General features: G+C 42.2%; 1 protein-coding gene across 1 annotated transcript; it reads right to left on the bottom strand.

The window, feature by feature from the left end:
- Positions 1 to 18764: 18764 nt before the first annotated feature.
- Positions 18765 to 20616, bottom strand: LOC126062469 (C-C motif chemokine 8-like). Its single transcript, XM_049860053.1, has 3 exons — positions 20462 to 20616; positions 19437 to 19554; positions 18765 to 19000 (listed from the first exon to the last, which is right to left on the bottom strand). Exons 1-3 carry the CDS (start codon positions 20535 to 20537, stop codon positions 18880 to 18882), a joined length of 315 nt encoding a protein of 104 aa, XP_049716010.1. The 5' UTR covers positions 20538 to 20616; the 3' UTR covers positions 18765 to 18879.
- Between the last annotated feature and the right edge of the window lie 617 nt (positions 20617 to 21233).

The following is a 21233-nucleotide window of genomic DNA, read 5'->3' as shown; positions in this document are numbered from 1 at the left end:
CTGGTGGAGTCAAACTGCCGACCTTTTGGTTAGCAGCCGAGCTATTAACTAAGAGGCCAGCACACTCAACAGGAAGAGTGAGGGGGTCTCAGGTAAGAGCAGGAGAACCCTTGGTGGACATGCAGGAAGAGGAAGCTCTGTATCTTTTAAAGGGACCCACAAGCTCCCATTTGTAATGTGTGCACAGGTAGACGGTGAATCGAGGGAGAAAAATGAGGGAGGGAAGTGGATTGTGAGTCTCAGGACTGGCGCCCCTTTAAAGGTCAGCTTGGTGGCTTGAAAGGAGAAGGTCTCATGTCCTGTGTCTCAGGCCTTCTCCCTTCTTCCCTCACATTCAACCTGTCACAGTCTGGCCCATTCTTCCTTAAACTGCCTTCCCCCTTTCACCCCTCAACTACCTGCTTCAGGCCACCATCTCCTGTTGACTGGCCCTTACAGTGGGATACTTCCAGTCTTCCCTTTCAGCTTCAACCTGCCATAGCCACCAGGTCCCTCTTCCCAGCACTCCCCATCTCCATGGTTCAAAAGCCTGCAATCTCTCCCTCCTGCCTTTTGAACCGAGTCCAAACTGCCTAATGTGATATTCCTATTCCTCTACAACCCAGCCTCCACCTTCCTTTCTGAAGGTCTCCAACTTTTTCCATTCTGGAGCTCAAACCCTGACCATGTGGAGATCCTCCCTGGGCCCTCTGCCCTTTTTTCATCCTGCATCTCTGCTAGAAGGGCCTCTCCTATTACCACACTGTCCCCTCCCCCAAGTCCCATCTTCTCTGTAAAGTCTGATTCTGACCAGCATTTGGTTTTGCTCTGGGGGCTGGGTGCACAGAAAGTCTGTATTACTCCAGGATGGAGGACTGCTTGGAGTGGGAGGGCCTGGGGCAGGGAGACCAGTTAGACAGCAGCTGCAGTAGATTGGGGAGATCTTTTGGGCAGGTGTGGGAAGTCTTCAAAGAAAGGAATGACAGTGGTCCTGGTGCTGAATGTTGGGACTAAAGAACTGCAAGGTGGGGAAGTGATGCCAGGGATGGAGTCAGTGTTCTGGGGTCACCTGGGCTGGTGAGGCAGGCCCTTCCTGACATTCAGATAAACTCAGGCTGGCCACGTAGCCAGGGTCTATCCACATCTTCATTCCTCTGGAGCCCAACAGAGCTGATTCCAATTCCTGGTAACCCCATGTGTGTCAGAGTAGAACTGCACTCCATAGGGTTTTCAATTGCTGTGACCTGTCAGAAGTAGATCACCAGGCTTTATTCTGAGGTGCCTTGGGTGGATTCATACTGTCAATCCTTCAGTTAGTAGTTGAGCCCTTAACTGCAGCACCATCCAGGGATTGGGCAAGATCACCAGTCAATCTGAATTGGAATCTGTCTTACAGGGAAAGACTCTGGATTAGGGGTTGTGAGAGTGGGGTGGGGTGAGGTGGGGGTTGGAGGGGAGCAGCTTTTTCTATCCACATGATGGCTTCCTGGGGACACTGGTTGTTGGTGATTCAATAGCTCTTCTGGCCCTGCAGGGGGATCTTCCTGCTAAATGTGAAGCAGCAAGTGGATGGGGCATTGAGTGCATCTAGAAATAGTCACAGAAAGAACATTTCAGGATGTGCTAGGTTTTTCTCAGCCAGGACACAGCAGGAAACTGTCAGTAGGGGAAGGAAAAGCAAAGAATAAGAAGCAGAAGCAGATCCTATCCACTCCCAATTGAATGCTCCTGCCCTAGGTCCTGGGGCAGGGTGTGACCTGTGGCTGAAATTCTCAAACTGGATTCTCTCACCTGCACAGTGGGAACATATCACTGCTGCCCTGGGAGGCACTGCATGATCAATCTGACAGATCCTGGATAGGTCCCCAAATCTGCAGGGCTGAGGAAGATCAGCTGGTGTCAGAGAAAAGGCCCTGGGTTCGGAGTCAGCAACTTAGATTTTACTCAGGCTCTGTGATGGCCTGGATGAGGGTTATGACCCCGCCTGCCCAGCCTGGGTTCAGCTTACTGTCTTTATACCAAACCAAAACCAAACTGTTGACTTCCAGTAGATTCCAACTCATAACAACCCTATAAGACATAGTAGAACTGCCCCATAGGGTTTCAAAGGCTGTAATTTTTACAGAAGCAAACTGACACATCTTTCTCCCACAAAGCGGGTTGGTGGGTTTGAACCTCTGACCTTTCAGTTAGCAGCCGAGCTGTTACCTTTGTAATTAGATATTAAAGTGAATCTCTGAGGCCCCCTGCTGCTCTGATAGGCTCAGAACTTTGGCTTAGGGCTTCCTAGGAAGAGAGAGAAACCAAGAGGGAGGGAGGGAAAGGAAGAGAGAAAGAGAGAGAGAATGAGCTTGCCTGGCTGAGCAAGCACCTGGAAGCTAAAGGTGGTGACTGCAAGGAGCAGGGACAGAAATGCTGAGGAAATCTTCAGGTTGGAGGCTTGGGAGGTGGGCTTCAGTGTGACAGTTGGCAGCTCCTGGGTTGTTTCCAGTCTCTTTGCTCTTCTGGCTGTTCTTCCTGCTTTTTATAGACAGTAGACAGGTTGGGGAAAACCTGGTGGCATAGTGGTTAAGAGCTACAGCTGCTATCCAAAAGGTCAGCAGTTAGAATCCACCAGATGCTCCTTGGAAACCCTATGGGGCAGTTCTACTCTCTCTCCTATAGGGTTGCTATAAGTTGGAATCAACTCGACGGCAACAGTTTTTTTTTTTTTAAGAGATATTGGAAGGGCTTTTGCCCGTTTATGTAGAAGTCCAATATGTGAGACAGATCAGTGTCAACCTCCAGGGACAGGGGCTCCTTACATCAAAAATTGGTGTCCCCCCTGCCCCTCAGGGAGCCCTGGTGAAGAAGTGGTTAAGAACTTGGCTGCTAACCAAAAGGTTAGCAGTGCGAATCTACCAGCTGCTCCTTGGAAACTTATGGGGCAGTTCTACTCTGTCCTACTGGGTAGCCAGGAGTCAGAATTGGCCCAAAGGCAGTGGGTTTTCTGTCCCTCAGGCCCAGAGGGACATGGTCTGGATATCATCAATTTATTCAAGCCTGTCATTTTCAGTAGAGACCACTAGTTTTGTAACACTGTTGATGGGGGAGAAGAGTGGGTAGGGGAGCCAGTAAGTGGGCTGTTTGCTTCTGTGCCAGGCTCCCTCCTGCCAGGGGTGTGCACCTGTGAGCTGAGAAGTTGGGAAGCGGGTGCTGCAGTGGGGTAATGTGGGAGGAAACAGCATTGGAGTCTGCCCAAAGCCTGGTAGGCCTTTGCCAGGGCATTCCCAGTGCTCCACGTTCAGTCCTGCCTCCCAGACTTTGCCTATACCTTTGTGGCTGCCTGGAATACTCTCTCCTCTGCTCGCCACTCTTGCAAACCTTTCCACACTAGCAAAACAAATGAGAGTAAAAGGAAGGAAATCAAGAGCGAAAATTAGTAAAAGAGAAAATAATATGTACTAGAAAGAATTACTAAGGCCCAAAGCTGGTTCTTTGACAAACCTATAATGAAGCTAGTCCCTGGGTGGCACACATGGTTTAGTGCTCAACTACTAGCTGAGAAGTTGATTCAAACTTACCCAGAGGTGCTTCAGAAGACAGGCCTGGTGATCTACTATGGAGTGCTATGGAGTGATCTGACACACATGGGGTTGCCATGAGTTGGAGTTGACTCAATGGCAACTAACAACAACAACCAGATGAAGCTAAAACTCCACTGGGACTAACTATGAAAGAAAGGAAAGAAGGTACAAATCACTAGCAGCAGAAATAAAAAAGAGGACATCACCATGGAGTCTCCAGACACCAAAAAGAAAATAAGAAGAACCTTATGTCAACAAATACAATTTAGAGAAGAAGGATGAATTCCTAAGAAATACAATCTACCAGAATGTAAGAAGAAATGAAAAACTAATTTTAAAACAATCAAGAAATTGAATCAGTAACTGAAAACCTTTCCCCCACACCCAAATCTTCTAGGCTCAGATGGCTTTAACAGCTAATTTCCCCAAGGATTCAAGGAATTGATAGTTACAATATTATGCAATCTTTTCCAGAGAATGCTCCTTTTGAGTCTTACATAACTTTGATGTTAATACTTTTCAGAACAGTATGAGGAAGGAAAACAACAATCTTGCCCTTTGGACACATGTTCCATTCTTCTCTCTCCTATTCTCTGCCCTGGGAAGGCGATCTGTATGAATTACAATGGGATTACTGGCTGTTACAGATTGAATTGTGTCCTCAAAAATTATGTGTTGTGGGGCATGGCCAAGATGGTGGAGTAGTCAGACACTTCCGGTGAACCCTCTTACAACAAAGACCCAAAAAAACAAGTGAAACAATTATATTTATGACAACCTACGAGCCCTGAACGCCAAAGGTGCAAAGTTAGAAAATGGACTAAGTGGCAGGGGGAGGGAAAGACGGTTCAGAAAAAGAGAGGAGTTGCAGGACCTGAATCGCTGAGAACCCTCAGGCACCATTTGCATGGGAGTGGCTGCGGCAGGCTGGTGGTAGCATTCGGCTGCAGTTTCCTCAGGGAGAAACAGCCAGCCACACAGCCTACTCACACCTCCAGAACCAGAGAAGACTGGCGTTCTCAGCAAAAGCTAAGTACTTGCGTGTATTTTACCACTCCCCCAGCCCTCAGGCTGGCTTCAGTAGCTATCGATTTCCCTGGGCCTGAGATAGGTCCTGTTGTACACCCAGAGCCATTCTCCTGGCCTTGGAGAAGGAAAAAATTCACAATTGGAGGAAAAGATAATCTGTCAGCTCCATTAACCTGGGGAGCTCAGGACAGAAGCGGCTCCCATCTAGGCATACACGGTCCACAGACTTTGAAGATCTTTCACCCCTGCACGGACCTGTATGGGCCTATTTCAGGACAATAAGCCCTTATAAACAGACTGAACTGTTTCAATGGTACTTTGGAGATTTGGGTGTTTGATGTTTGACACTGCTTTGCCTATTAAACAGGGTGCCTATAGTCCATCTGCAGAACCCACACAGCTGCACGCTTTAGGGAAACAGGGACACATTTTCCTCACAGACACTCAGGGGATGGTTGTCAGCCCCTGCATTGTTCACAGCATGACCCCCTGCTGCAACCAGATACTGTACCTACACCAATCACCCCTGCCCCTCTAAGACTGTAGGGCAGAGCCTGTACCTCACACTTGTGACCAATTACCTCGATACCTGAGCTGAATCCATACAGAAAAGTGAATGGACTTCTAGGCTGATATACCTGATAATAGCTCTAGCCATCTGGTGACAGCATGTTAGAGCTTCGAAGGTGAAAATAATCAAGCTAGCTCATTCAAGCAACCTATTTGGGCATATCAAAATAAAACAAAGCAAGAAGCTAGGATACAGTAAGCAAACATAAAGTAAACTAATACAATAACTTATAGATGGCTCAGAGACAACAGTCAATATCAAATCACACAAAGAAGCAGACCATGATCACTTCTCAAAACTAAGAATCCAGGGATCTTCTGTATGAAGGTGCCTTCCTGGGGTTACCAGATGCAGAATACAAAAGATTAATATACAGAACTCTTCAAGACATCAGGAACAAGATCAGAAAGGAAATCAGGCAATATGCAGAAAAAGCCAAAGAACACACAGACAAAACAGTTGAAGAAATTAAAAAGATTATTCAAGAATATAATGAAAAATTTAATAAGCTGCAAGAATCCATAGAGAGACAGCAATCAGAAATTCAGAAGATTAACAATAAATTTACAGAATTAGACAATTCAATAGAAAGAGGAGCAGAAATGAGCAAGTGGAAGGCAGAATTGGTGAGATTGAAGATAAAGCACTTGGCGCCAATATAGTTGAAGAAAAATCAGATACAAAAAGAATTAAAAAAAGAAAAAAAAAAAAGGAAACCCTAAGAATCTATGAGTGATTGGAGTACCAGAACAGGGAGGAATAACAGAAAATACAGAGAGAATTGTTGAAGATTTAGTGCCAGAAAACTTCCCTGATGTTGTGAAAGATAAGAAGATATCTATCCAAGATGCTCATAGAACTGCACGTAAGGTAGATCCCAAAAGAAAGCCACCAAGACATATTGTAATCAAACTTGCCAAAACTGAAGATAAAGAGAATTTTAAGAGCAGCTAGGGATAAACAAAAAGTCACCTACAAAGGAGAGTCAATAAGAATAAGCTTGGATTACTCAGCAGAAACCATATAGGCAAGAAGGCAATGGGGTGACTTATATAAAGCATTGAAGAAAAAAATTGCCAGCCAAGAATTATATATCCAGCAAAACTGTCTCTCAAATATGAAGGCAAAATTAGGACATTTCTAGATAAACAGAAGTTTAGGGAATTTGTAAAAACCAAACCAAAACTATAAGAAATATTAAAGGGAGTTTTCTGGTTAGAAAATCAATCAGATATCAACCTAAGACTAGAACACTGGACAGAGCAATCAGGTGTCAACCCAGATAGGGACATCACAAAAATAAATCAAGTTAAAAAAATGCTCAAAACAGGGAAACAGTGATGTTATTATGTAAAAGAAGACAACATTAAAACAATTAAGAGGAACTTTTTTTTTTTTTAAGAAATGTAGTCATAGATCTTTCCTATGGAGAGGAAAACAAGGCAATATAAAGGAATAAAAGTTAGGTTTAAACTTAGAAAAATAGGGATAAATATCAAGGTAACCACAAAGGAGACTAACAATTCTACTCATCGAAAAAAAAAAAGAAAAAAATAGAGACTCAGCAGAAACAAAATCAACAACAATGAATAAAAGGAAAAGACAATATATAAACATAAACTACTCAGCAAAAAAATTAAGTGGGAAAAAGAAACTGTCAAAAACACACCAAAAAAAAAAGACATCAAAATGTCTAAGCACTAAACTCATACCTATTCATAATTATGCTGAATGTAAATGGACTAAATGCACCAATAAAGAGACAGAGAGTGGCAGAATGGATTAAAAAAATACATGATTCATCTATATGCTGCCTACAAGAGACACACCTTAGACTTAGAGATGCAAAAAAACTAAAACTCAAAGGATGGAAAAAATTATATCAAGCAAACAACAATCAAAACAGAGCAGGAGTGGCAATATTAATTTCTGACAAAATAGACTTTAAAGTTAAATCCACCACAAAGGATAAGGAAGGACATTACACAATGATTAAAGGGACAATATACCAGGAGGAGGATATAATCATATTAAATATTTATACACCTAATGACGGAGCTCCAAGATACATTAAAAAAAAACTCTATCAGCATTGAAGGGTGAGACAGACAGCTCCGCAATTATAGTAGGAGACTTCAACACACCACTTTCGGTGAAGGACAGAAAGTCCAGAAAGAAGCTCAAAAAAGACACGGAAGATCTAAATGCCACAATCAATCAACTTGACCGCATAGACATATACAGAACACTCCACCCAACAGAGCCAAGTATACTTTCTTTTCCAATGCACATGGAACATTCTCTAAAATAGACCACATATTAGGCCATAAAGCAAGACTTAGCAGAATCCAAAACACTGAAATATTACAAAGCATCTTCTCTCATCATAAGGCCATAAAAGTAGAAAACAGTAACAGAAAAAGCAGGGAAAAGAAATCAAACACTTGGAAACTGAACAATACCTTGCCCCAAAATGACTGGATTGTAGAAATCAAGGAAGGAATAAAGAAATTCAGAGAATCCAATGAGAATGAAAACACTTCCTATCAGAACCTTTGGGACACAGTTAAAGCAGTGCTCAGAGGTCAATTTATAGGAATAAATGTACACATACAAAAAGAAGAGAGGGCCAAAATCAAAGAATTATTCCTGCAATTTGAATAAATAGAAAGAGAGCAAAAAAAAGAACCCTTCACACACAAGAAGAAAACAAGTAATAAAAATTAGAGCAGAATTAAATGAAATAAAAAAAATGAAATAGAGAACAGAAAAACAACTCAAAGAATTCACAGGACCAAAACCTGGGTATTTGAAAAAAATTAACAAAATTGATAAACCATTGGCCAAAGTGACAAGAACATAAGAGGAAGAAAATAACCTGAGTAAGAAATGAGATGGGTGATATTACAACAGACCCAACTGAAACTAAAAGAATCATATTGGATTACTACAAAAAATTGTACTCTAACAAATTAAAAAACCTAGAAGAAATGGATGCATTTCTAGAGGCACACTAAAAAACTACCTACCTAAAATAACACAAACAGTGGTAAAACAACTAAATAGGCCCATAACAAAAGAAGAGATTGAAAAAGTAATCAAAAAACTCCCAACAACAACAACAACAAAAAAACCTGGCCCAGACAGCTTCACTGCAAAGTTCTACCAAACTTTCAGAAAAAAGTTAACACCACTACTACTGAAGGTATTTCAGAGCATAGAAAAGGACGAAATACTCCCAAACTCATTCTATGAAGCCAGCATAGCCCTGATACCAAAACCAAGTAAAGACACCACAAAAAAGAAAATTATAGACCTATATCCCTCATGAACATAGATGCAAAAATCCTCAACAAAATTCTACCCAATAGAATTCAACAACATATCAAAAAAATAATTCACCATGACCAAGTGGGATTCATACCCGGTATGCAGGAATAGTTCAACATTAGAAAAACAATCAATGTAATCCATCATATAAATAAAACAAAAGACAAGAATCACCTAATCTTGTTAATTGATGCAGAAAAGGCATTTGAGAAAGCTAAACATTCATTCATGCTAACAAATCTCAGCAAAATAGGAATAGAAGGCAAATCCCTCAACATAATAAAGGGCATTTATACAAAGCCAACAGCCAACATCATCCTAAATGGAGAGAGTCTGAAAGCATTCCTCCTGAGATCAGGAACCAGGCAATGATGCCCTTTATCACCACTTTTACTCAACATTTTGCTGGAGGTCCTAGCCAGAGCTATTAGGCTAGATAAAGAAATAAGGGCATCCAGATTGGCAAGGAAGAAGTAAAAGGATCTCTAAATGCAGATGTCATGATCTTATACACAGAAAACCCCAAAGAATCCTCACGAAAACTACTGAAACTAATAGAAGAGCTTAGCAGAGTATCAGATAAACATACAAAAATCAGTTGGATTCCTCTACACCAACAAAAGTAACATCAAAGAGGAAATGACCTAATCAATACCATTTACAGTAGTCTCCAAGAGGATAAAATTCTTAGGAATAAATCTTAGCAGAGAAGTAAAAGGCCTATACAAAGAAAACTGCAAGACACTACTGCAAGAAACCAAAAGAGACCTACAAAAGTGGAAAAACATACCTTGCTCGTGGATAGGAAGACTTAACATTGTAAAAGTGTCTATTATACCAGAAGCCACCTATAGATTTAATGCAATTCCGATCCAAATTCCAATGGCATTTTTTTTTAATGAAATGGAGAAACAAATCACTAACTTCATGTGGAAGGAAAAGAGGCCCCCAATAAGTAAAGCGTTACTGAAAAAGAAGAACAAAGTGGGAGGCCTCACTCTACCTGATTTTATAGCCTATTATACTGCTGCAGTAGTCAGAACAGCCTGCTACTGGTACAACAACAGACACATAGACCAATGGAACAGAATTGAGAATCCAGACATAAAATCATCCACCTATGAGCAGCTGATATTTGAGAAAGGCCCAAAGTCCATTATCTGGGGAAAAGACAGTCTCTTTAACAAATGATGCTGGCATAACTGGGATATTCATCTGCAAAAAAAATAAAACAAGACCCATACCTCACACCATGCACAAAAACCAACTCAAAATGGATCAAAGACCTAAATATAAGATCTAAAAAGACAAAGATCATGGAAGAAAAAATAGGGACAACTCTAGGAGCCCTAATATATGGTATAAACAGTATACAAAACATTATTAACAATGCAGAAGAGAAACTAGATAACTGGGAGCTCCTAAAAATCAAGCACCTATGCTCATCCAAAGACTTCACCAAAGAGTAAAAAGACTACCTACAGACTGGGAAAAAGTTTTTAGCTATGACATTTCCAATCAGTGTCTGATCTCTAAAATCTAAATGATATTGCAAAAACTGAACTGCAAAAAGACAAATAACCCAATTAAAAAATGGGCAAAGGATATGAACTGTCACTTCACTAAAGAAGACATTTCTGTAGCTAACAGATACATGAGGAAATGCTCATGATCATTAGCCGTTAGAGAAATGCAAATCAAAACTACAATGAGATTGCATCTCACTCCAAAAAGGCTGGCATTAACCCAGAACACACAAAACAATAAACGTTGGAGAGGTTGTAGAGAGACTGGAACACTTATACACTGCTGGTGGGAATGTAAAGTGGTACAACCACTTTGGAAATCGATTTGGGGCTTCCTTAAAAAAACCAGAAATAGAAGTACCATACGATCCAGCAATCCCACTCCTTGGAATATATCCTAGAGAAATAAGAACCTTTACATGGACAGATACATGCACACCCGCATTCATTGTAGCACTGTTTACAAACAACAAAAAGATGGAAGCAACCAAAGTGCCCATCAACACATGAATGGATAAATAAATTATGGTATATTCCCACAATGGAATACTATACATCGATAAAGAACAATGATGAATCCATGAGACTTTTCGTAACATGGATGAATCTGGAATGCATTATGCTGAGTGAAATTAGTCAGTTGCAAAAGGACGAATATTGTATGAGACTACTATCATAAGAACTCGAGAAATAGTTTAAACAGAGGAGAATGTATTCTTTGATGGTTATGAGACGGGGCAGGGTGGGAGGGAGAGGGGTATTCACTAATTAGATAGTAGATAAGAACTATTTTAGGTGAAGGGAAAGACAACACACAATACAGGGGAGGTCAGCACAACTGGCCTAAACCAAAAGAAAAGAAATTTCCGGAATAAACTGAATGCTTCAAAGGCCAGTGTTGCAGGGGCCGGGGTTTGGGAACCATGGTTTCAAGGGACATCTAAGTCAATTGGCATAACAAAATCTATTAAGAAAACATTCTGCATCCCACTTTGGAGTGTGGCATCTGGGGTCTTAAATGCTAGCAAGCAGCCATTTAAGATGCATCAATTGGTCTCAACCCACCTGGAGCAAAGGAGAATGAAGAACACCAAAGACACAAGGTAATTATGAGCCCAAGAGACAGAAAGGTCCACATAAACCAGAGACTACATCAGCCTGAGACCTGAAGAACTAGATGGTGCCTGGCTACAACCAATGGCTGCCCTGACAAGGAACACAACAGAGAACCCCTGAGGCAGCAGGAGAGCAGTGGGATACAGACCTCAAATTCTCGTAAAAACACCAGACTTAACTGTCTGACTGAGACTAGAAGGACCCCGGAGGGCATGGTCCCCAGACCTTCGCTTAACCCAAGGCAGGAACCATTCCCAAAGCCAACTCTTCAGATAAGGTTTGGACTGGACTATGTGATTTTTTTTATGTGATAGAAGATGATAGTGGTGAGGAGTGAGCTTCTTGGATCAAGTAGGCACATGAGACTATGTGGGCAGCTCCTGTCTGGAGAGCAGATGAGAGGGCAGAGGGGGTCAGAAGCTGGCGGAATGGACACGAAAATAAAGAGTGGAGGGAAGGAGTGTGCCGGCTCATTACAGGGAGTGCAACTAGGAGTATATAGTAAGGTGCATATAAATTTTTGTATGAGAGACTGACTTGACTTGTAAATTTTCACTTAAAGCACAATAAAAATTAAAAAAAAAAAATCATGTGTTGTAAATCCTGACCCTTATTACCTCTGGAAAACCTGGTAGCGTAGTGGTTAAGAGCTCAGCTGCTAACTGAAAGCTTGGCAGTTCAAATCCACCAGGTGCTCCTTGGAAACCCTATGGGGCGGTTCTACTCTGTCCTATAGGGTCACTATGAGTAGGAATCAATTTGATGGCAATGGGTTTTTTTTTTTTTTTTTTGGTTTATACCTGAGGGTGTAATCCCATTTGGGAGTCATTTCTTTTTTATGTTAGTGAGGTCATATCAGGGTAGGGTGTGTCTTAAACCAATCATTTTTGAAATATAAAAGGAGCAGATTATAAAAGGCACAGAAGGAAGAACAACAGGTGAGGGAAGATACATGCCAGGCTGCATGAAAATCTCCAAGGAATTGAAGAATGGAAGCTGAAGAGAGATGGGGGGACCTTGCCTCAGAGTGGACATAGAGAGAAAGCCTTCCCCTAGAGCTGGTGCCCTGAATTTGGACTTCTAGCCTTCTAACTGTGAGAAAATAAATTTGTTTGTTAAAGGCGCCCACTAGTGGTATTTCTGTTATAGCAGCACTAAGAAACTAAGATTGGCCTTCTGGCATCTGGTTGGGTTTGGTCAATGGGGAGCCCCACAGGACACTGAAGAGAGGGAGAAAGATGAGTTGAGGAATTTGTTCCTCTGCTGTCTCCCTGGGTAGTAGACTTGGTCTGGATGTATCCTTGAGCCAATGGTTTCAACTTTGCTCAAGACAGCCCTCTCAACGACTTTTCATCTTGGTTTCAGGAACCACTCCTGGTCTTCACACCTAGGGGCTGTGACAGCTAGCTGCTAGTAGCCTGAGAGTCCTGAACCACTCCGTGGTTTCTCTTCGCCACTTCACATCATTGCAAATAGTGCCTTTACTAAACCTTTCTCAGATGATAAAATGTCATCTGTTTCTTGCTGGGACCCTGACTGACATTGGATACTCAATGAGAGTGGCCCCAGGAAATACACCTTCCAAATGGGATTCTTGGATTGGGTTGCTCATATAGCTTAGGAAGACAGGGATCACTCTCTTGTTAGGGAGAAAACCAAAAAACAAACAAAAAACCAGTTTCTGTCTTGGTGGCCCCATGTGTGTCAGAGCAGAACTGTGCTCCATAGGTTTTTTAATGGTTGATTTTTCAGAAGTAGATCACCAGGCCTTTCTTCCAAGGTGCCCCTGGGTAGGCTTGAACCTCCAACTTTTCAGTTAGCAGCCGAGTGGCTTATGTGAGGGAGAAAGGCACACATATTCCATGGCATGGGTTGGAATCATGATTACTTAAATTATCACCAGTGGTAACGTGGCTGACTGTATTTAATAAGCCCTCCAGGTGATTTTGATGTGCACTAAAGTTTAAGAACTACAGAATTATAGCATGCCTCACTGTTATCCCTGATCTACAGAGAGCACCCTCCACAGAGCTTTGAAGGATGCTGCCCTCCTCTCCCCACCTCTTCAAGCATTTCGTAGTTGCTAGGCAAAGGAAGTGTTCTCCTGGCCTTCTCCAGGAGTGCAGTTAGGGGAGGGCTGAGCAGCTTGAGCATAATAGATTCATTACAACAGACCCACTTCTGGGGTCTTTGGGCTCCTTCCTAACATCCCAGGGAAGCTCTGATATTTCAACTTCATTAACTGCAGGTTTATTTTTAAGTCTAGACCTCAATTAACCAATCTAGCTGACCGTTAACATCACTCCCATGTACTTGTGCCAACCCATTAAATCCTAAACTCTGGTCGAGTGCCTCCACGTCAATGCATTTGGCTGATTGAACTCTATATGCTATCCTCTTCAGTCTAACATCCTTAGAATCCACTCCCACACATGTCCCCCATACTTCTCCTGGAAATTAAGTATATGAGGAGGCTGTCTGTCCTTCCCCCTACTTTAGGACCTGCTGTAATAGGAAAGTGTGTTTAAGAGCCTGGGGTTGGAAGTCAGCCAGATAAGGGTTGGAATTCTGGCTCTGTCTCTAGTTGGTTATGCGATCACCTCTCTGAGGAAACTAATTATTAATTATTACCTCATAGTGCCACCACCCATCTGTCATTTTGTCACACTGTGGTGGTTGGCATGTTCTATCATGCTGGAAGCTGTGTCACCAGTATTTCAAATACCAGCAGTCACCCAAGGTGGACAGGTTGCAGTGGAGCTTCCAGACTAAGGCAGACTAGGAAGAGAGGCCTGGAAATCTACTTCCAAATATAACTTATTGAAGAACCTCATGGATTAAAGAATTTTGTCCCAGAGTTTGGCTCACCTAGTTTGGCCATGTCATCAGGAGGGACCGATCACTGTAGAAGGACATAATGTTTGATAGAGGAGGGCCAGTGAAGGAGAGGAAAGCCCTCAATGAGACGGATTGACACAATGGCCATGACAATGGACTTAAACACACCAATGATTATGAAGATGGCCCAGGACCAGGCAACATTTTATTCTGTTATACATGGGGTCACCATGAGTCTAAGCCAACTTGATGGCTACTAATAATACATAGTGATGTTATGAGACTCAGATGATGCATGGAAAGGACTCAGCATGGTGACAAGTTTGCATTTTGTCTTTTGTGACCTTGACAGTAAGATCAGTTACTTGGTAGACTCTCCCTTAGTTTAATCGGTCTGGTGTTTCTTCATGATAATATTCAATTTATGTAATTTTAGCAGGAAGGTAATTGAAGTAATGTTGTGTTCTTCTCAGTGCATCATAACAGGAGACACACAAGTTGAATTGCTCCAATACTGGTGATTTTCATTACTTGATTAAAATTATCTCTGCTGCGCTTTTCACCATATAAGTTGATTAATAAGCAGTTAACTAATAAGCTATCATCAAGGACATCATACATGAAGAATGCAAAAAGTCATTAAAAAGACCAAAATGGGTGTGAGAAAAGACTCTGCAACTTGCTCTTGAACACAGAGAAGCTAAAGGGAAAGGAAAAATGATGAAGTAGATGAGCTGAACAGAAGATTTCAAAGGATGGTTAGAGAAGACAAAGTAAAGTATTGTAATGAAATGTGCAAAGACCTGGAGTTAGAAAACCAAAAGGGAAGAACACACTCAACATTTCTTACTCTGAAAGAACTGGAGGAAAAAATTCATCCTTGAGTTGCAATTTTGAAGGATTTGATGGGGAAAATATTGAATGATGCAGGAAGCATCAAAAGAGGATGGAAGAAGATTACTTTGAAAAACTATATGCAAACAAATTTGAAAACCTGGAAGAAATGGATGAATTCCTAGAAACACACTACCTACCTAAACTAACACAAACAGAGGTAGAACAACTAAATAGACCCATAACAAAAGAAGAGATTGAAAAGGTAATTAAAAAACTCCCAACAAAAAAAAAAAAAAGCCCTGGTCCAGATGGCTTCACTACAGAGTTCTACCAAACTTTCAGAGAAGAGTTACCACCACTACTACTAAAGGTATTTCAGAGCATAGAAAAGGACGGGATACTACCAAACTCATTCTATGAAGCCACCATATCCCTGATACCAAAACCAGGCAAAGACACCATAAGAAAAGAAAATTATAGAACCATATCCCTCATGAATGCAGATGCAAAAATCCTCAACAAAATTCTAGCCAATAGAATTCAACAACATATCAAAAAAATAATTCACCATGACCAAGTGGGATTCATACCAGGTATGCAGGGATGGTTCAACATTAGAAAAACAATGTAATCCACCACATAAATAAAACAAAAGGCAAGAATCACATGATTTTATCAATTGATGCAGAAAAGGCATTTGACAAAGGTCGACACTCATTCATGATAAAAACTCTCAGCAAAATAGGAATAGAAGGAAAATGTCTCAACATAATAAAGGGCATTTATACAAAGCCAACGGCCAACATCACCCTAAATGTAGAGAGCCTGAAAACATTCCCACTGAGATCAGGAACCAGACAAGGAAGCCCTTTATCCCCACTCTTATTCAACATTGCTCTGGAAGTCCTAGGCAGAGCAATTAGGCTAGATAAAGAAAAAAAGGGCACCCAGATTGGCAAGGAAGAAGTCAAAGTATCTCTCTTTGCAGATGACATGATCTTCTACACAGAAAACCCTAAGGAATCCTCCAGAAAACTACTGAAACTAATAGGAGAGTTCAGCAGAGTATCGGGATACAAGGTAAACATACAAAAATCAGTTGGGGGAGGGGCCAAGATGGCTGACTAGGTAGACGCTACCTCGGATCCCTCTTGCAACAAAGACTCGGAAAAACAAGTGAATCGATCACATACATGACAATCTACGAACCCTGACCAGCAAACACAGATTTAAAGAGGTGACCTGAGTGACAGAGACGGAGAACAAACAACTACGGGGAAGCAGAGACTGTTTTCGGAGCCTGGAGCCAGCGCCCCAGTCAGGTAACCTTGGCACCGGGCTTAGGACTGGGCGCAGGGGAGCTGAGCAGGACATCCTGTGATGGCGCAAACATGGGGTGCAGCACTACCCCCCTGAACTGACCCTGGGAGGGGGCCCAGCCGGTCTGTGCGGGCTGCGTGGCGACGCAGCTGGAGGGAAGAGAAGTCCCGGGAGGCAGCGACTGTTTTTGGAGCCGGGAGTGCAGCGTCCCAGCAGGGGAACCTTGACGCTGGGCTTTGGATTGGCAGTGGAGGAACTGACCGTGGCTTCTGGGGGCCAGACCCTCGGGGGCAATCTCTACACAGCCAGCACACATAGGCGACACGCCCCTCGGGAATCTCAGATAAAATAGTCATCCCAAGCAAGATAAGCAACTTTGTCTATATTCCAGGGTGCTACTCTCTCCTGTTTTTCTGAACCCTCCCCTCCCCTTCCCAGGTGGCTTCATTAACATTGGCATTTCCTGAGCCAGAGGGAGAACTGCTCTGGGGCTTTTCTTCTCCCCTTTTTTTTGGTCTTTTCCTAACCCATTCTTCTGGCCTGAGAGAAGCAACCACAAAAAACCCAGGGACCAAAAATCCTTTCCTAATTGGACTAAAAACACAGAACCAGCTCCAGCCAAGCATATGTGATCCATATCTTGGGCTTTCATCCCTACAGGGAACAAGGTGGCTATTATAATGCAAAGGCATCTCTGATAGGGATCTGACTGCATTTTTTTTAGCAGATTTACTGGAAAAACAAGTTTCCCAGGTCTGATATCTCTGCGTATTCAACAGAGCATTCAGTTTATCCCGGAAACTTCTTTGCTTTTGGTCCAGTCCAGTTGAGCTGACCTTCCGTGCATTGAGTATTGCCCTTCCCTTCACCTAAAGTAGTTCTTATCTACTAACTAATCAGTAAATAACCCTCTCCCACCCTCCTTCCCTCGCCCCCTCGTAACCACAAAAGTATGTATTCTTCTCAGTTTATACTATTTCTCAAGATCTTATAATCTTGGTCTTATACAATATTTGTCCTTTTGCCTCTGACTAATTTCACTCAGCATAATGCCTTCCAGGTTCCTCCATGTTATGAAATGTTTCACAGATTCGTCACTGTTCTTTATCGATGCGTAGTATTCCATTATGTGAATATACCACAATTTATTTAACCATTCATCTGTTGATGGACACCTTGGTTGCTTCCAGCTTTTTGCTATTGTAAACAGAGCTGCGATAAACATGGGTGTGCATATATCTGTTCGTGTAAAGGCTCTTATTTCTCTAGGGTATATTCCGAGGAGTGGGATTTCTGGGCTGTATGGTAGTTCTATTTCTAACTGTTTAAGATAATGCCAGATAGATTTCCAAAGTGGTTGTACCATTTTACATTCCCACCAGCAGTGTATAAGAGTTCCAATCTCTCCGCAGCCTCTCCAACATTTATATAATCAACTTTTCACCCACTAGTTTTAGCATTTGTAGATAATTCTTGCCTGAATAAATTTTTACTCTGATGGTTGCTAAATAGTGATCTTCTAACTCCATCATTTTTCTATATTTTTTTGGTTACCATTTCACTGTAAGTTAGAACTTTCCCTTCTTTGATTTTACTCAAAGTGTTAAAATAGTGATCTTCTAACTCCATCTTTCTTTCCGTATTTTTTTGGTTAGCATTGTACTGTAAGTTAGCACTTTTCCTTCTTTGATTTTACTCAAAGTGTTAAAATTCATTGCTGACATTTAAAAAAATATGTACTTATTTTGATGATGAAATTATCCCAGATATGGCTAGTGGAACTCCCTTCAAATTTGCTCCTGTGTCCTTTTGACTTATGCCCATCATTCTCTGAGCACACCTTACTCTCTGGCACAGCACTCTATTCCAGCCCTGGAGTCAGCTATTTATCCAAAGAGCCCTTCTTTTTTTAGTGGAGATTGGCAATTAGAAAGGAAGTTTAGGCACTTTCTGCACACATTGATACTGGTTTGTCATTGTTACTAGACTTTCAGTGGGTATAACTTATGTGTGTGTTTCTTTCTATCTACCAGTCTACCTACCTATCTATCTTTAAACCAGGAATTCACACCAATTATCTCCTATTCCAGTACAACACCACAGAGTTTTTTCCAGCCTTCCAGCTTGCATATTTTTATAAGGAATCTTCTCCAAGAGTGAGAGACTTGGCCTCCATTATCTTTAATACATTTACTTGTTGATGCAATCCCCCTCTATGTGACCATTCTCCTAGTTACTTGATGAACACAGCCCAATCACCCACTTCTGCCATTTTCTTCCTCCCAGCTAAATATTACTCCATGAAAAAAAAGACTGCGTAGTTAAAAATTACATATATATATTTTCTTTGAAAATTCCATTGTCATATAATAACATTAATTTCAACAGTAACATGAGAAATTGCACATGTGACTCACAGAAGGACTGATTTCCTAAAAATACAGAAGTGCTTCACACTGATGGTCCATGGAAGGACTCATAGACAGGTAAGAAGCTGAACAATAACATTCTGTCATGAACTTAACTGAGCTCACAGAAAGGAAAGCATGTCACCCAGGGTTTTGCATTTAATGATATACATCAGGATTTATGGAAGATAAATTCAAAACATCAATAACTTAAATATTATTATTTATTAAGAAATATAATGCTTTAAATTATTGAATAAAATATCTCCTTCTAGACATTATCATAAAATAATATCATGCTGCACCTGAGGAAGTTTGGGGAAAAATAAATAGGGGTTTGCTCAGGCTCTGTCTCCCAGTCAAGGTGTGATGATTGAAGACTTTGAAGTTTGGAACTTTTGGTCTAGGCGTTTCATGGAGTTCTGGACCCATCTCTCCTCGGAGTCAGCACAAACCTCTTTGGCCAGTTTAGTCTTAAAGCTGTGGAGGACAGAATGCACAGTTAGACAGAATGCCTTGAAGATTCTATTCAGGACTGGCTACTTGGACCCTAAACTTATTCATTCCTTCTTCCCTGGCTGAGGAAACTGATTTGGGCACAAAAGAAAAGAAGAGGGTGCAAGGAATGAGCTTCAGGAGGGAGCACTGCTCTTGCTATCCCAGGTGAAGCCCTCCCTGCTCCTGGTTAGAGGATGTGGGACCATCTGACCAAGCTTCCCAAAAGTCGCCTGGAGTGAGTATGGATCTTTTCCTCATGAGTTCAGTCTCTCCACGGAATAAAGGGGTTTTTCAATTAGATGTTATTTATCTGACTTCTTTGGATGTAAACCCTGACCTCTCCCTCCTTTCCCCTTACCCCCTGTCCTATTCCTGAGACAGAACTTTTAGTTGAGGGGGCGGGGCATGGTCCACTCACATCACGGCTTTCCGGGGACATTCACTGTTGGTGATTCTTGTGTAGCTCACCAGATTCTGGATGGGGATCTTTCTACTGACCACATTAAAGCAGCAAGTGATTGGGATGGAAACTGCGACTGAAAAATGCAAAGAATGTGACAGTTATGTGTTAGATATATGGCTTTGTAAGGAAGGAGAAGAAGGTAGGAGAAGACAAAGTAAACACGGGGGTTAGACCTACAACCCACCCACTCCCAAGTTCAGTGCCTTCGTTCATATCCTAAAAATTAAATGTTACCTCTGAGTCAGTTTCCTCTATTCAACTATGAGAACCCATCATTGTTGATTGGGTCTGGAGAAATCCTGATTAACAAGCCCAGACCTTGTAGTGTCATTAGGAGGTTCTATTGAAAAGTCATGGCCTTGAAAACCCTATGGAGCAGTTCTACTCTGTGCACACGGGTTCACCACGAGTCAGAATTGACCTGATGGCAACTAACAACTAACTCAAAACTTCTAACACTGGGAAAATAAGTTCTAAGAACTTGCTTCTTTCTGATTTTTCCCCGTGGGCTTTAGAGTCAACCTATGTCACAAGCTCAGGTTCCTCTGGGTCTTTATTCTTATTACACAGCCACTGTTTCTGAAAACTCCGTTGGATACAATCCAGAATTTGAACTCCAAGCAGTAGTTTTTTTCCAGTCCGCTACTACCTGAAATGTCCTTCATGTCCGCAATGAGAGAGTATCCTTCCTTCTTTGCAACATCCCCAAACAACGTGAGGGTAGGTGAAGCAGTGGCTACACTTACTGTCTCTTCCTAAAGCTAGGGTCGGGGAAGATCTTGGGAACTGGGCTCAGTGACCTGGGCATATAGCTACCTCTGACTAGCTGTGACATTACTGCTTGTCTTGATCCCTGTCAGGGTCTCAAGGTTCTCTGCCTTTAAAATGCGAACTCTGCAGCCAGTTTTGGAGGACTCTTGTGGGAATGTTAGTCCCTGCAGTAGTTAAAATGTTGAGGCTCAGGGAGGGAAAGGGCTTACCTGGCTGAGCAAACAGCTGGGTGGTGAAGGTGGCTGCTGTGAGCAGCAAGATCAGAAGCACTGCGGAGACCTTCATACTGGAGGGTGAGGGAATGAGCTTCAGTGTTAGAGTTAGTTCCTGGTTGGTTTCAGCCTCTCCATTCCTCTGTGGTTCTGTCTGCCTTTTATAAGAAGTAGAGAACCTGGCAGGGTCATGGTTAAGGAAGGATGAAGCAAGACTGGGAGCATGCTGAGTAGGCACCAGAGGCTGGGGTGGTTTCCAGACACTGAGAGAGGGAAGCTGTGTATGGAGCAGGGACGGAAGGGAATGCAGCTGTGCCAAAGTGCAGGAAGTTACCTCATTGGACTGGTATGCAACTATTAAGGGCTCTGATTTCTCTGAAATGGAAAATGGTCTGCAGGAAAAGAAGAGTGAAAGCTGAAGTCGTCGTAGGATCACAGGAGGTCCAGGATGCGGCCCTAGGGCTTGGCTTGTGTTTCCCCTCAGACTCAGATCACTATAGTCCTAAATCAGTGGTGTTCTTTTAGGACGGGGTAGCACTATAGAACCTTGGCTGAATGATAGGATCTGGAACCTTCAAGTCTCAGTGGGGTCTTACTTAGTGTTGTGGGACACCAGAACTGGACAACACTCACTGGCCTTGTAGTGTTGTGGTGTCCAACATTGTATATAGCCACTAGACTTTCCTTCCAAATGAAATCATATGGAGAAGGCTGTTTCATGCAAATCAAGGTGGAATGGGCATGCCTGAAACAAGGCCTTCCAACCTCC

The sequence above is a fragment of the Elephas maximus genome, chromosome 19 (genome assembly GCF_024166365.1).
Source record: "Elephas maximus indicus isolate mEleMax1 chromosome 19, mEleMax1 primary haplotype, whole genome shotgun sequence".
Lineage (NCBI taxonomy): Eukaryota > Metazoa > Chordata > Mammalia > Proboscidea > Elephantidae > Elephas > Elephas maximus.
Note: the sequence above shows the minus strand (reverse complement) of the source record. Positions and strands in the feature narration are given on the sequence as shown.

What these genes read in the sequence shown, in the direction of transcription:
- LOC126062469 (XM_049860053.1), bottom strand. Translation starts at nt 20,537, where the DNA reads ATGAAGGTCTCCGCAGTGCTTCTGATCTTGCTGCTCACAGCAGCCACC. An exon ending in CCAGCTGTTTGCTCAGCCAG is followed by an intron (nt 19,555 to 20,461) that starts GTAAGCCCTTTC and finishes TGCATTTTTCAG; the next exon opens with TCGCAGTTTCCATCCCAATC. An exon ending in TGTCCCCGGAAAGCCGTGAT is followed by an intron (nt 19,001 to 19,436) that starts GTGAGTGGACCA and finishes TGTCCTCCACAG; the next exon opens with CTTTAAGACTAAACTGGCCA.